Source organism: Anolis carolinensis, chromosome 2 (genome assembly GCF_035594765.1).
Source record: "Anolis carolinensis isolate JA03-04 chromosome 2, rAnoCar3.1.pri, whole genome shotgun sequence".
Classification (NCBI taxonomy): Eukaryota; Metazoa; Chordata; class Lepidosauria; order Squamata; family Dactyloidae; genus Anolis; species Anolis carolinensis.
In genome coordinates this window covers 21281256-21297041 of record NC_085842.1, presented here as the reverse complement: position 1 = coordinate 21297041, position 15786 = coordinate 21281256, and the positions used below count along the sequence as shown (strand labels likewise).

Here is a 15786-nt window from a genome sequence, read left to right as displayed (position 1 = left end):
GACCAAGACCGTCTCTGTACCATGACCGGGCCTAAACCCAGACTGCGATGGATCCAGGTAACCATTCTCTATCAGGAACTCCTGGAGCTGCAAAGCAACAACCCACTCCAGAATCTTGCCCAAAAAGGGAAGGTTCGAAATTGGCTGGTAGTTGTTAAGAACCGACGGATCAAGGGATGCCTTTTTCAGGATCGGTTTAACCAATGCCTGTTTTAAGGCCGATGGAAAAAAATCCCTGATCCAGTGAGGCATTTATTATCCTCATGAACCAATTTGCTAACCCCCCACTGGCCCTCACAGCCCCAAGGATCCCCTCAACGTCATCTGGGTGAACAATCTGAAATGAATCCATTAACACTAGACAAGCAGGTGCCTCGGTTACCTCCATAGATACTGCATTAAGGCTGGTTTCTAAGTCAGAGCGTATCAGAGCGACTTTATCTGCAAAATGATGGGCAAACTCACCACATTGAGTTGTCAGGTGGTCGGGGGCAGCTCCCCCCCCATCACAAGGATGGAGGAGCTCCCCCACCACCCGAAACAACTCAGCTGGTCTGTTTGTTGCAGATGCAATGCGGGCAGTCAAGAAAGCTTTTCTGGCTGCCCGCAATGCCGCGGAGTAGGCCTTAAGAGAGGCTCTAGCCCGTGTTTGATCGGATACACCCTGAGATCTATGCCAGATGCACTCTAGTCTCAGTCTCATCCACTTCATCACAGCCAGCTCCTCAGAGAACCAAGGAGCTGACCTGACTCTATGCGACGATAGGGGACATTCAGGGGCAATTGTGTCTACTGCCGCCCTGAGTCCCCTCGGGTGAGAAGGGCGGGGTATAAATAATTGAAATAAATAAAATAAATAAATACTGCCCTGGCCATCTCGGTGTTATAGAGATCAACCAAGGCTTCGACAGGATCACCAGCTGCCATGACGGGAAAATCCCCAAGAGACATCATGAATCCATTTGGATCCATAACTCTCCTGGGGCGGACCATCTTAATCGGTCCACCACCCCTGCAGAGGGTTTGAGCGGTGGTTAGTTTAAAGCTGTCCAGGTGATGATCAGTCCATGACAATGGAAGAATGTTTTGCTCTTCCACACTGACTTTTCCTCCGTCCATTACTGAAATACCATGCCAGTGCAGGAGCAACAAGACAGGTTGAAGCCTTCATCTGATCTGTGAGTGGGGAAGGAATAATGGAACTTCAGAACCACCATGGCTGTCCATGTATCTCACATGGCTGGAAAATAAACACCAGATGTAACTCCTTACCGATTAAATTAGTTTCCCCGTTGGCTTTCTGACTGGCTTCTGCACAGCGCTGAAGCTGAGACGCTGCAGACACCACGGTATTTGTACTCATCCCCGACGCTGCAGCCATCATGGTATTTGTGCTCATCCCTGGCATAGGGGCCTGAAAACAGCAACAGAGATCCAAACTTGGAAGTATGAACTTTTATGGATAAAGCCTGAATAACTGCCTCATATAGTCTGACACACATCAGTTACTCAAAGGGAAAAGTTTTAGTTCATTTTGTCAACACTTGAATAAGCCAGCTTTTAGCAACATAAGTGGATTATTCCCAGTGTTATTTGGGATTCAACGCGTTACTGGAATCAAAGAATCTCTAAGTATTCCAACACAACCCTATGGTCAATTTAAATATGTCAAAGAACAGTTGTGCAATTGGCCTCCAAACCTAGAATCTACATGTGAAAATCCTTATCTGACCCTTATTCATTGTCCTCTATCTATGACACTCCTCTGTTTAATTCAAGTCCAAGTCAATATACTTAATCTTCAGATAAGGATACAGAAAAGGCAGGCCACAAAGTCACTGCAGAAGTGTATGACTGTCTTTGGAACCAATGCTTTCTTGCATCTCAGACTAAGAAGAGAAATTTCCAGAGCATGGATAATCTAAAGCAGTTGTTCCCAACCTTTGGGTCTCCAGGTGTTTTGGACTTCAGTTCCTACAGTTTCAAACAGCTGGTAAGCTGGCTGGGATTTCTGGGAGTTGAAGTCCAAAACACCTGAAGGCCCAAAGGTTGGGAACCATTGATCTAAAGAAAGAACTCTCTAGCCTCAAAGTCAATAGTCGGGTCTTAATAAGTTTAACTGAGATAAAGATGTTGACAAGCATTTGACAAGCAATTTTAGCATGACATTTTGTGTCTTCAGGAAACCTGGATAATTCAATCTGTGTCATACAGTTGCCATTTATGAAGGTGTTAGGACTCAGGTGAAATCGCACAGCAAAAAAACAGACATTGGAGCCACAGATTTGACTTACGGACTCCATAGCCCTGCAAATGAGAAACACAGCATAACACCCATCTCTTACCTGCCAGTTCCATGGCTGAGATGTCTGCTGACGAGCCAATAGGAAAGTTTCTGCCAGTGCTACTGTTTGAACACAGTCTTCTGGAGCACAATCCTGCACAAAGCGTCGGACTTCCAATGGTAGCATGCCCAGGAGTTGCTCCTGAATGATCAGCTCCACAATTTGCTCCTTAGAGTGTTTCTCCGGCTTCAGCCACTGACGGCAGAGCTCCTGGAGCTGGCTGTAAACCCGCCGAGGTCCTTCTAGCTCTTGGTAAGTGCACTGCCGAAAATGCTGCCGCTTCAACTCCATTCTGAAGTTGTCTGCACGCAGGAGGGTGGCTTTCACCTTCTGGTAATCTTGCCGATCCTGGGGACTCATTCTACAAAAGAACTGCTCCACTCCTCCCCGCAGCCCCGGCAAGAGCCGGCCCACCCATTCCTCTTTTGGCCACTGGCAGACTTCGGCGACTTGCTCAAAGGCAGACAGGAAAGTTTTGGCGTCATCCCAGGGCACGGCGTCCGTCAGCGGAGGGTTTCCACCTTCTGTCTGAGAATTCTTGAGGAATTCTAGCATCTGGGTATCCCACTGCGGGGGCAACGTTACACTGGGCGGTTGGGTGACCTGCCTTGGAACCCCATTGAAGCACATCACCTGGACGATGCGAGGGACCTTCCCTGAACCCTCTAAACTCTTCTCCATATCTGCTCCTTGCTTAAAGAGCTGGGAAACACAGAAATGCTCCTGTAGGAGTTAATCTTGAAATTGGTATTGAGGCTCTCCCTAGCCCCCAAGGGGGAAAAATATTTAATAAACAACCACCTCTCCTGTACTTTAAGCGCTACTTTCAGAGTTTGAAATGTGTTTCTTCTTCAAAAGCATTCATCCCAGAAGGTGGGGGTTTCTGAAAGGAAAGAGAAGAAATATGTTAACAGTAGAAAAGGAGGTAAAGACTCAGCACTGACTAACATCAATAGAGGCAACAGTCAAATACAGATCCTGTCTTTGTATATAGACCAATTCCACAATGGTCAGAGTCAGACTCAAATGTTCACCTAGTAACCTGAGGCCAATCTACACTTTTTCCCATTTAAGGGGCTTCAAAAACAGAGTGTGCCTTAGATTTGAACATGCCTTGGATTTGCTGTTGTTTTCAAGTCTTACTTCCCAGAAAGGAAGAGGAGTCCCAACCCCTAGTGGGTCTACCAGTCTCCACTATTTTGTCCTCAGTCAGATGACTGTTTATCTCTTGTTGAGCTAAGAGTTTCTTCCTGCTTCCTCTGCCTCCCCACAATGGGCCCAAAGACTTAGTAAAATAGATTCATGCAGAAGATGCCTTTTGGGTTTCTTTATACTTCCCCCTCACCCCTCAGGAAAAATTGCACTACAAACAACAAAAACATAATATTGTGCATGCAGAGGAAATTCTAACTGGTTAAGAAAATTGAGCTGTAAGAATTGTCTCAGTAAGCTGACTGAACACTTGGATATCCTTGGGGGTTTATCAACTGTATGGAGTTGAGAAATACCTTTTCAGAAAGGAAAAAGGACAGACACAAACCTCTCAAGACTCAAAAGATCTCACTTTCCCCACTGAAACAAGAGGAGGGGAAGACATCACACACCGCAGCAATGTTGTCATGCAAACACATTCAATGAGGTTGGTAGCACAGGGTCGTCCTTAATATTTATTATTCATTTATTTATAGCATTTATATTCTGCCCTTCTCATCCCGAAGGGGACTCAAGGCTCACAAAACACAAATACGGCAAACATTCAATGTCATTATAACTAATCCTATTCTATACTAATTCAGCAATAAATCCCAAGGTGTGCAGCAGGATTATGTAAGCACATGATAAGTGCCTGGCGATCAGAACAGACATACAACACTTTCTGTGTATGTTCCTTAGAAGCAAGGCCTGGAGCTGTAACACTAGTAAGCCCTGGTGCTGCAACACTAGCAAGCCCTGTCAGCCCTTTATAGCAGTGGTACAAGATATGGGTCAACCATGACAAGCTTATATTCAATTATTTTTCTAACCCCCTTCCCCAAAACTAATATTTGTGCTGAGGAAAAACCAGGCTTCCTGTAAAGAAGTGTGAATTTTTTTAGTTTACAGATGTCATGTGTAATTGTGTTTTAAAAGTCATGGTTAACTATGTTTAAAGGGGTATTAGAGTCACCAGTGAATGGGGGATGGTAGCCAGCTCAGCATTCTGAGGCAGGAGCCATCCACCGTTTGGAGGAAAAGGAGGGAATGTTTTAAAAATAGTTTAGTGTGTGGTCAGAGAACCACAGGGAAGTTTGATTTTAGTCTGGGCTCTGTTGAAGCTCAGGGAAGGCTGATCCTAAGTTAGGGGATCAGGGATAAAATATGTTTGGTGACTTATTTTAAGCTAGTCTGTAATTGTAGGAATTGCAGTTAAGACTGATCCTTAGTGAAGGGATCAGGGTGGCTCAAATGGTTGATTTTTGAGTCAGTTTAAAATAAGTTTGGTGACTTATTTTAAGGTAGTCTGTTTCCAGATAAGGAACAGATAGGCTGTGATTGTAATTCACAGGGTGACTGCAAGTTTAAGGCAGTAGAGAAGGAAGTGATATTTTAAGGAATTTGAAACACCTCAATATAGCTTTGCAACTGTTAAGGAAAGTGCCTTTAAGTGAGAATTGTAACCATTAAGCTTGTGCCTCAATAAACGTGTTATTGTTCTCTCAAACATCTCAGTCTCCGTCATATATACACACATCAAGAATAAACAAGAAGAAGAAAGAAGAAAAATAAAATTTTAAAAGTCTCCTCTCTAAGTAGCCAGTGGCTAAATCTTCCAATAGTGGTGGCAAGAGTTGATGATCCCCTTGACATCTGGTGGCTGCATTATAAACATCTTTACCTCTGGTGGCAGCGTAAATAAACATCTTTAATAACTGGTGGCAGCGGATATAAAATATATAATAATATCTTTGCAATTTGGTGGCAGTGGTGGGATTTATTTTTTAAAAAGATTTCTCCCCCTTTCTGACATCTTTATAATGGGTGGCAGCGGTGGGATTTTTTTAAAAAAATTCCCCCTGCCTGAAAGAACCTCAGCCGGTCATAGATCTTTACACTTCCTCACTACTGACTGAGCATTTTCAACAGCTCCCACATTTCAGGCTTGCGCCTAGGTATTTTATTACAGGTTGAACGTCCCTTATCTGAAATACTTGGGACCAGATATGCTTCAGCGGGTGTAATATTTGCATATGAAGATATATTAGAGATAGGACCCAAGCCTAAATACAAAATGCATTTACCTTTCACAAACAACTTGTCCGTGTGTATTTTCAATCATTTTCTGCATGGAATGATGAGTGTGTAACTTGAACCATCAGAAAGGAAAATACTGTACCATATTCCATTGCATAAGTTACACTTTTTATCGAAAAAAGAGGACGCGACTATTATGCGATAAATTCTGGCTCTGGTTTTCCGGTTTCTGATTATTATTTTTACACTTCCTCTGAAACAGGAGGAGGAGGATGAGGAGGGAAGATCCAGACTCAAACAAAGAGCACTGCTTCTGTTTGTTTTAAACTGTACTGTCTCATCCCTCCTCCCTTCCTTCTTTCGGGGAAGACAATAAAGGGCTTGGGATGGAAAATTACCAGCTAAAGAATAGGGAACTTTGGAATGGAAATTTACTAGCCAAGGAAGACAAGGGGGAAATTCAAAAGGGAAATGCCTAAATAACAACCAGGCATGTGGGGCAGGGCCGAGGAGGGAGAAGCGGGAGAGAGAATCAACAGTTGAAAAATGGCAGACATTAATACTGATAAGAGCTACAGAGAACAAAGAAAGATAGATATGAGACACAAATTGGAGAAAATAGCCTGTGCGCATGCTAAAGGAGTTTACTATAAAACTGAGATGTGTCCCAGTTGTGTATGGCACTTTTTCTTTTGCTCACCCGGCAGGTGATCTGATCAAATAAATCTTTTAAATGATTGAAGAGGATAGAATTTTATTAAGGAAGCCAAGTTTAAAACAGAAGGGAAGGGGAATTGGAGGATTTGAATAGAAATACTGCAAAATAAAGAGACTTGCGGGCAGCATCATGAAAGGAAGTGTTGTTAGGGAGTGTGTGTAGCGGAACCAGCAGCGTCCAGTTAACACCATGTGCAAAAGACTCAGACCAGGCAGAGGAATTAAAAAGAACAAAGGAACTTTACTTGTTGAGTTGAAGTCAAATAAACAGTTCAGCAATCGTACAATGTCCTTGTAGTTGCATAAGATCAATAACTAATCGATCAGCATTCAATATATCCAGCATAGCATATTTAAACTGCTACTTGACCGTAGCTAGAGAGCCTGTCTATTTCTGTGCTCTCCCTACAAGCTCAAATTCCCAACTGACAAATTCAGCCATCTGCCAGCAAACTGATAAATTGTTTGAGGCGTGGCTTGCCTCTGCAAAACTCAGCTCCCTTTATTTTGCAGAGATCTTATGCAAACAACTTTTGCAAGGATTTCTTTACACACACAAACATAGCAATTTGGCGCAATAAGTGTCACACCGAAACACAGCGGTTGAGGCTTTTATAAGATTTCCAAGTACATTCACACCTTTAAATATCCTGGTTCTCATGCCCTTTTTTGTCTTTCATCTTGTGTCTTTCTCTTTTCATCCTACAGATGGCACTTTGATCAGTTGCTTATCAAAACAATTCAGGAAAGCAATTTCCCGATTACAATCATTCAATATATAGATCACAATTTGAACCTTCTCTTTCTTTGAAGCACCCATCTGGTTGTAATCAAAATACCATCTTTGTTTGACCTGTCTTACATCCTAAGACTTCAGTCTGTTACTCCTTCCTTTATGGTCACGTGTGAGTTCTTTAGCTTGATATTCTCAGATCTTCAATTGATTCCCTTTTGCATATTTAAAGAAGGCAATGGCCTGTTTATTGCCCTGTGTAGTGAATCTTACCTGTTAGGCCAGAAAGAGAGCCTGGATAACAGTAGGGCAGGCCTCCATTTTGAGAGAGAATGCCAGGGAGGCAGCCATCTTAAGTGAGGCTGGTTGAAAAGGGTCAGAGTTTGGAGACTCCTAGGATTGGCCAGAGGAAGTTGGGAAGAGCCAAGTCTTAGAAAGGAGGGAAGAGAAGGAAGGGAGTTTCAGTCTGTCAGAGTCAGAGATTGGAGTTGGAGAGTTGTGGGGAGAGAGTTGAGTAGGTTAGAGAGTTGCTTGCTGTGTGCTGACAGGAAAAAGGTCAGACAGCAGTTGGAATGGGTTGTTGTATGTCTTTTGGGCTACCAGTATTACAAAACTCTAAAATCAAAACAGTAGATGGGAACCAACACTCTGAGGGCAGAGGACAGCTAGTGACTGAACAAAGGGTGCCCCCAGGCAAGAGACAAAAACCTTTCCAATGCTAATTAGGGTGATTAACTGAAACATTAATGCTGGCTTCCCAGTGACAAAGGACTCTTGCCACACCCTGGACTCTACACAGATATATATTCTTTCCTTTCCTTACTTAGTTTATCCATACCTCACAACCTCTGAGGATGCCTGCCATAGATGTGGGCGAAACGTCAGGAGAGAATACTTCTGGAACATGGCCACACAGCCCGAAAGACATACAACAACCCTGTGATCCCGGCCATGAAAGCCTTCGACAACACAGCAGTTGCAATTTTTGTGGGAATTGGCACAAGGGATTAACTGTCTAGGCTGGGCTATTTAACAGGTAGAACTCTAGGATAGAGTTAATTAATAACCCAGGGGACTACCTAGTTAGGTTACTCAAACTCGTTACTATTCTCAGAGATAGAGCGAGGGTTCTGTTAACCAATAGTTAGATTGGTCTGGTTAATCTGTCTGTAACTAAATAAAGTGAACTGTACAAACAACCAAGTCAAGCTAAAGAACTTTTGTAACAAGTTACGCTTTTTGTACCTCTCAGAAGTAGTTAGTTGTCTGTTTTAAAGAAAATAAATCTTGTTCTATTTAACTTTCAAAACGTCTCTACAGTGCCTCATTCCCTCAGCAAGCCTGTGTGATAGTTCCAACCTTTTAACATCTTGGTACTACAGAAAGCCTCTAAATACACAGTTGTTTGGGAGCCAGGGGAAACAGCAGTGTTGGCAGAAGTGGGATAAGTTTACCTCACAATATTTTAAAACAAAAATCTTAAACATCTTAGGTTGGAGGCAGCTTTAATTTTAAAAGAAAGTTTAAAAAAAAAAAACCAGCAGGGTCACGTCTCTCTACCACATACCCCTCTCCTGTGCCTCAGTGTTCCGTGTTGTGTATGTGTGTGGCACAGGGTGTGTTATAATTGGTGGTGTCAGCCGCGCTGGGGGCGTTATAATTGGTATTCAACATTGGGATTTCAAATATAAGGCTAAATCCAGTTGATTAGAACAAAAAGCTGAGGAAAAAGTTTGTCCCAAAGCTATCTAGAGGAAATTTTACCTCAGAAACTGCCAAGAAAAACCATTTTGAGACCCCTTACTAATGGCTTCACCGAAAGTTAAAACGACTGTGACTGTGGAAGGAGGAGAAGAGGTAGAAAGGCCAAAGACAAGACAAAAGGGCTGTTACAACTGATCCCAGTAGTGTCCACTCCATTTGAAAAGGTGGGAATTGATATCCTTGGTCCGATGTCGCCTGTGACCAGAGATGGACATCGATTCATGCTAACAGAAGTGGACTTTGCAACTAGGTATCCAGAGGCTATTTCCCTGAAAAAAACTGACTCCAGGACGGTGGCACACGCGTTGCTGAACCTGTTCGCTCATGTGGGGTTTCCTAGATCAATAGTAACCGATTTAGGGACAACATTCATGTCACAGCTGATGAAGGAGATGCTGCGTGCGTGTGGGATCAAACACCTGACGATGACTCCGTATCATCCCCAATCCAACGGACTGACAGAGAGGTTCAACTACTGACACCTCTAAGGTGGGACTGGGAGCAGTCTTCAGTCAGGAAAATGCTGAAGGTGATTTGCAGCCTGTTCTCTACTTAAGTAAGAAACTCCTAGAGAGAGAACTGTCGGCGGGGATGATGGGTAGCAGAGTTGAAATCAAAAAAATTCACCATCCCGGTCTGCCTCCTTCTCTCCAGACTGTCTCCCGGTGTGGAAAACAGCACTGGACAAACTCACTCCAGTAGATGAGGGTTCAGTTGGTAGTCCAACGGCAAACAACTTTATTTACATGTTCTATTTACGGACAGAGCAAATTCAGTCCTTTCCTTCATGAGCGCTTTGCCGAAGCACTCACACGCTGCTCATTGCTCATCGCTGTTCTCCGCTCTACACAGGAAAAACTCCCACTACATTCCACAGGAACAAGATAGTAAGTCCCGGTCAAAACACACTTGACCCCATTGGTCCTGTGATACATCAATCATAGCAGACTCTCATTAACTCCATAATTGCTGAATCCAGATTGATTTTAACATTTCACAATACACAATACCCTGACAATTCCCCTCCGAAATGTTCAAATCAATTCCCTACATATACTTTAACACTCTACACATTTAATCCGTATTGATTAGTCCCAGATTATTCCTGAATTCTTCATGTTTGGTGACAGGTAAAGCTTTTGTTAAGATATCTGATATGTTAACTTCTGTAGGACAAAATTCCAATCTAATTAATTTTTGTTGAACTAGTTGTTTCACTTTGTTAAACTTTACTCCAATATACTTTGTTCTGTTTTTCAAATTCTCTGCCTCTACCATGGCTATACATGCTTGTGAGTCTTCTTTCACACAGATTGGAGTTTCACATTCTTCTCCCAAGTCCAGCAAAAGCTGCCTCAGCCATTGTAATTCGCTTACTGCTTCAGCTAGTGCAGCAAACTCAGCTTCTGTTGTGCTTAATGCCACACAACTTTGTTTTCTGGATCTCCATGCTATCATGCTTCCTGCATATTTAATCACTATGCCTGTCACTGATTTACTTTCTTTCTCAGTGGCAAAAGAACTGTCTGCAAAACATTCAATTTTTTCTTCACCACCACCTAAGACTAAACCTTGATCAATTGTTCCCTTCAAATACCTAATAACTCTTTAGTGCAATCCAATCGATCATCCTAGGTTTGGAAACTCTCCGACTAAGAAAATTCACTGCGAAACTAATATCTGGCCTTGTATGATTTGCAATGTACATTAAGCTCCCAATGACAGAATGATATACCTCTGGTTTCTCAAACAATTTATCTGACTCTAGACTAACGAAATCAGTTGTCATTGGAGTGGAAACAGTTTTTGCATTGATTAAATTACATTTTTCAATCACTTGCTCAATTTTCTTTTTCTGACTCAAGATTATTGTACCTTCTGCAGATCTACTGACCTCTAGACCTACGTAGTTCTTCAGGTGACCTAAATTTTTCATTCTGAACCTATTTCCAAGTTCCCTCTCAACTTTTTTAATTGTGTCTGGTTTTTGAGCTATAACACATAGGTCATCCACATAAAGAAGAAGGCCTACCCATTCATCTTTGGTACCTCTAGTGTAAACACATGCATCTGCAATGCTCCTATTAAACCCAAGTTTACACAATTCATCATGTACACACATATTCCAAAGTCTCGCTGATTGCTTAAGCCCATATATCGCTTTTCTAAGAAGACAAACTTTGTTACCTTTAACACAAAAACCTGGCGCTTGTTCCATATATATTTGTTCCGGCAAAGGAGCATTAAGGTAAGCTGTCTCAAAATCAAAATGCTGTACTTGCATTTGCTTCTTGGCTGCTAGCGTTAGCATCAGTCTTAAACTTTCAGGCTTGGCTGTAGGAGCAAATGTTTCATCATAATTCTCAAACCTGGATTGAGTAAACCCTTTGGCCACTAGCCTTGCTTTGTACTTAATCTCTCCATCTGGAAGAATCTTTTTCTTATAAACCCATTTGCATCCTACAACCTTTTGATTACTGGGCCTATCTACAACTTCAAAAACCTTTTGATGTTTCAAGGAATTGAATTCGTTATTCATAGCCTCTCTCCAGTCTTCTGCATTGGGACTGTCCATGGCCTGACTAAAACTCTCTGGTTCATCATCATGCTGTATATTCATTTCTACTTGAAACATTTTGGGACCACCATATCTATCAGGTGGCTTTCGAACTCTTTTGCTTCTCCTTAAAACAATATTGTCTGAACCACTAAATTCCTCATCACTGGATTGAGGCCTTGCTTTTCTATATCTCTTTCTCTCTTTTAATCTTGTGTGGGGCGAGGGAACATCTTGGATACTTTCACTGTCTGAGAGTGATTCTTCTTCTCTCTCTGAACCACTATCTGTGTCCTCCCCTTCATTTTCAATGTCTTCATGACTAGTTTGTATGAATACTTCCTTGTTACAATGTATTTTCTCCCATCCACTATGGGTCTCAAAATTAGCACTTCTGGAGAGTACCACATTTCTGCCTCCACCATAAAATCTGTACTAGTTGCCCATATATCCCACAAATCTCAGCCTTCTCCATTTGGGCTGACCTTTTCATCTCTGTTGGGCTGGAATTAATACCTGGGTGAATTGGCCAAAAATTCTGAGGTGTTTTAAATTTGGAGATCTTTCATACAATGCAAAAAATGGGGTCTGTTTAATGGCTGAGCACCACACCCTATTGAGAACATGATTCGCTGTTAGAAAAGCCTCTCCCCAGAGGCTATTAGGTGCTTCAGAATCTCTTAACATGCAATCTTTCATAACTTGGAGTAGCCCTATTCTTCTTTCTGCAAGCCCATTTTCAGCTGGTGTGTAGGGATTGGTGGTCTTATGTTGTATGCCCATTTCTCTAAGCCAGTGTTGGAAGTTATTTCCACAAAATTCACCCCCTCTATCAGTAACCAGACACGATACTTTGAAAGGAAATGCCCGTTCTATCATGTTCACCCATTGTCTAAATTTTTCAAAAGCCTCACTCTTATTTTTTAACAAGAAGACAAAACCATACCTAGTAAAACGATCTACTATCACAAAAATATATCTTGATTTCCCTTCACTTTCTGGATAAGGGCCTCCCAGGTCTGCATGTACAACTTCAAATGGTCTTTTTACTCTGAGCTTACTTTCCTTTTCAACCGGAAAGGATTTTACTTTAGCCTGTTTACAAATGAAACAATCTAAAAACTTGTTACACTTTAACATTCGTAAATCTGGGCAAACCTTTGCCAATTGTTCCAAACCACGAAAACTTACATGACCCATCACTCTGTGTAAGTAATGTGCACAGGAATTGTGAAGTGGTACATTTAAATTGTTAGTCACAAAATCTTTTCCACTTTCATGGTTCCTCTCTGGATCTCCGTCATTAGCTGCGGCCATGAACACATGGGGCTTAGTTGTTGTTGATAAATTCCTTGCCCCTCTGTTCCCACGAGAACTTCTAGCCTTGTTGTTTGGGCAACTCCTGGCAAAATGCCCCGGCCTGTTGCAGACAAAACAACGGTGTGTTTTGACCTGATGTACTGCAACTTCCTCACGATTCCCAGGAACACCATCAGGACCAAAGCCGACCACTTGCGCCCCCTCCTGGTCGCACTGTGCCATCGTCTGCTTCTGGGCCACTTCAAATGCCCTCCGGTCCACTTCTTGGATTCTCCCACATACTGAATCCAAAGTTAAATCCTGGACTCTCACATTCTGAAAAGAATGTACCAGAAAGTTCCAATCCTCAGACAAGCTGCACAGCACCAGATAACACTTCTGTGCTTCAGAATATTGTAGGTCTCTTTCCTCAGCTCCAATCAATAATTGCTTTAGATTGTCCAAATGCATTCTGACATCCTGGCCCTGAACAAGCTTTGCTGAAAACAGCCTCTTAGTCCAAATCATCTGAGACATGCAAGTCTCCCTTTGGCGGACATCTCTTAAAGCTTGCCATATCTCCTCAGGAGTGTCCTTGTTTCTCACATGGACAAGTTGGTTTGGTTGAAGGCACAGTATCAAATATGCTTTGGCTTTCCTCCTGTGCTCAGCATTGTGATCTGTTCCATCGAGTGTATTATGCAAATCCTGTGCTTCGAGTAAAGACCGCATCATTACTGACCACGATGCATAATTTTCGTCAGATAGCTTTTCCATGCTGGAAATGAAGCTTTCTCCAGCCATCTCAGCCATCAAGATTCAACACCCTAAGCTCCCGGTGAATCAGCTGCCTCCGTGACCCTCGGTCCCCGAGATTAAGCTGTACTGCCACTTACTCAAGTGCAGACTCAGGCGGTCACAATCTTCTCCTGCAGCTTCACTGGAGCTCTCTTTCGGGTACCCTCCGTCTCTGGAATCCCTCTCACGGCCGCAGTTGCTGAAAGCTCACCAGCCATCAGCATCTCCATCCACTGCGCAGCGGAAGCGTGCTGGGCCCATAACCCAATGTCGACGGGGATGATGGGTAGCAGAGTTGAAATCAAAAAAATTCACCATCCCGGTCTGCCTCCTTCTCTCCAGACTGTCTCCCGGTGTGGAAAACAGCACTGGACAAACTCACTCCAGTAGATGAGGGTTCAGTTGGTAGTCCAACGGCAAACAACTTTATTTACATGTTCTATTTACAGACAGAGCAAATTCAGTCCTTTCCTCCATGAGCGCTTTGCCGAAGCACTCACACGCTGCTCATTGCTCATCGCTGTTCTCCGCTCTACACAGGAAAAACTCCCACTACATTCCACAGGAACAAGATAGTAAGTCCCGGTCAAAACACACTTGACCCCATTGGTCCTGTGATACATCAATCATAGCAGACTCTCATTAACTCCATAATTGCTGAATCCAGATTGATTTTAACATTTCACAATACACAATACCCTGACAAGAACAGCACCTTTCGGTCATTGAGAGGGAGTGTCTAGCGATCATGTGGGCAACCAGAAAGTTAAAACCTTACCACTCCAGGATTTTGATTTCGATGTTAAACACATCAAAGGTACTCAAAATGTAGTTGCTGATGCATTATCCCGGATAATTGCATAAGGTATTCAGATAAACCAAAGGTAATGGGAAAGATGTAAGTAAAAGGTAATGTATGTGATGTGTAATGTATTGTTTTGAAATGTTTAACCTGTTTTATTTCAGATATTTGAAATGTATTTTGAACATTGCTTGATAAATGGTATATATTCATGCAGTATGTTGAATGTATAAATGCATTATATTGAAATGTGATAAATACCTGTGATTTGCAATAGGCATTTTTATAATTTGCAAAGTCATTGTGTAGGTTTAGAAATGTTTATTTTGATTACTTATACTAGTTAAGTTAGGAAAGGGAAACAGGGTGGATAGCTGAGTGCTAGGAGTAAAACGCCTCTTTATCCGGAAAGGTTTCTTAGGCCAGGGAGGAATGTAGTGAATCTTACCTGTTAGGCCAGAAAGAGAGCCTGGACAACAGTAGGGCAGGCCTCCATTTTGAGAGAGAATGCCAAGGAGGCAGCCATCTTAAGTGAGGCTGGTTGAAAAGGGGCGGAGTTTGGAGACTCCTAGGATTGGCCAGAGGAAGCTGGGAGGAGCCAAGTCTTAGAAAGGAGGTGTAATGAAGTATGAGTTTTGTATTAATGTTTGTTGTGTTTAACTATGTGCTTGTGGTTTGGTTAGGTAGGTGTGAAATGGTGGCAGCCATTTAGTAGCTCTCCTCTGAGGCAGTTGCCATGGAGATGTGGGCAGAGCCACCTGCCAAGGGGAGGAGAAGTGAAGAGGTTAAAGTGAAGCCTCAGTCTGTGCTCTGATGAGGCACAGGGAAGATTGATACCAGGTTGATAGGATCAAGGAGACTCAATTGCTCATTTTGAGTCAGTTCTAAATAAGTTTCGTGACTTATTTATTGTAGTCTGTGTCCTGGGAAGGCACAGAGAATCTGTGATAGTATATCATGGGGGTGACTGTGGTTTGAAGTCACTGGACAGTCCAAGTTTCAGACTTTGGGAATCAATCCCAGCTGGACTCATAGAGATCCATTGAAGTAACAGTTTAAAAGGAGCAGAGGAAGAGGTGTTCATCTGCAAGTCTGTTTGTCTTGATTATTACTGCTTTCAGTAAAACTTTGTATATAGTTTTACCAACGTCTCTGATGTCTCTTCATTCTGCGTTCCACTGATTCCATCCAACTACTGCTGCACTGCGTAAACTACTCTGACAATTGGTTATGGGCCCAGCTGTACTGGAATTTAGTGTGGAGAAAACGTTGGAGCTGCGATTGTGACCAGAGACAGGACCTGCTGTTTTGGTGAGCCTGCTTTGGTGTGTCTTTGGTGGAAGATTGATTCCAGTAGAAGCAGAGCTGCAAGCGGGGCGTGCTGGAGCCTAACTGATTAATGGCCAGAAGTGAGAAGTGTGGAGCCATAAATCTTGAAGTTTGAGGGAGACTTGCCAGACGCTGCTGAAAGTGTGGAACCATCAGTGGCTGGGCTGAAACTCGAGAGCGAGGGTCTCCGGAAGGTGAGATAATGGCTGCC

General features: G+C 42.8%; 1 protein-coding gene across 2 annotated transcripts in view; it reads right to left on the bottom strand.

The window, feature by feature from the left end:
• The window catches only part of LOC103278086 (zinc finger protein 850), a 49302-nt gene that overhangs the window by 16899 nt on the left and 16617 nt on the right, over window positions 1-15786 (bottom strand). For both annotated transcript variants that reach the window (XM_008105776.3, XM_008105775.3), the window contains exons 2-3: window positions 2346-3228; window positions 1273-1414 (exon numbers count right to left, since the gene is read on the bottom strand). In XM_008105776.3, coding sequence (XP_008103983.1) covers window positions 1273-1414; window positions 2346-3026 — 823 coding nt within the window. In that variant the 5' untranslated portion in view covers window positions 3027-3228. The remainder of the gene's footprint in view (window positions 1-1272; window positions 1415-2345; window positions 3229-15786) is intronic.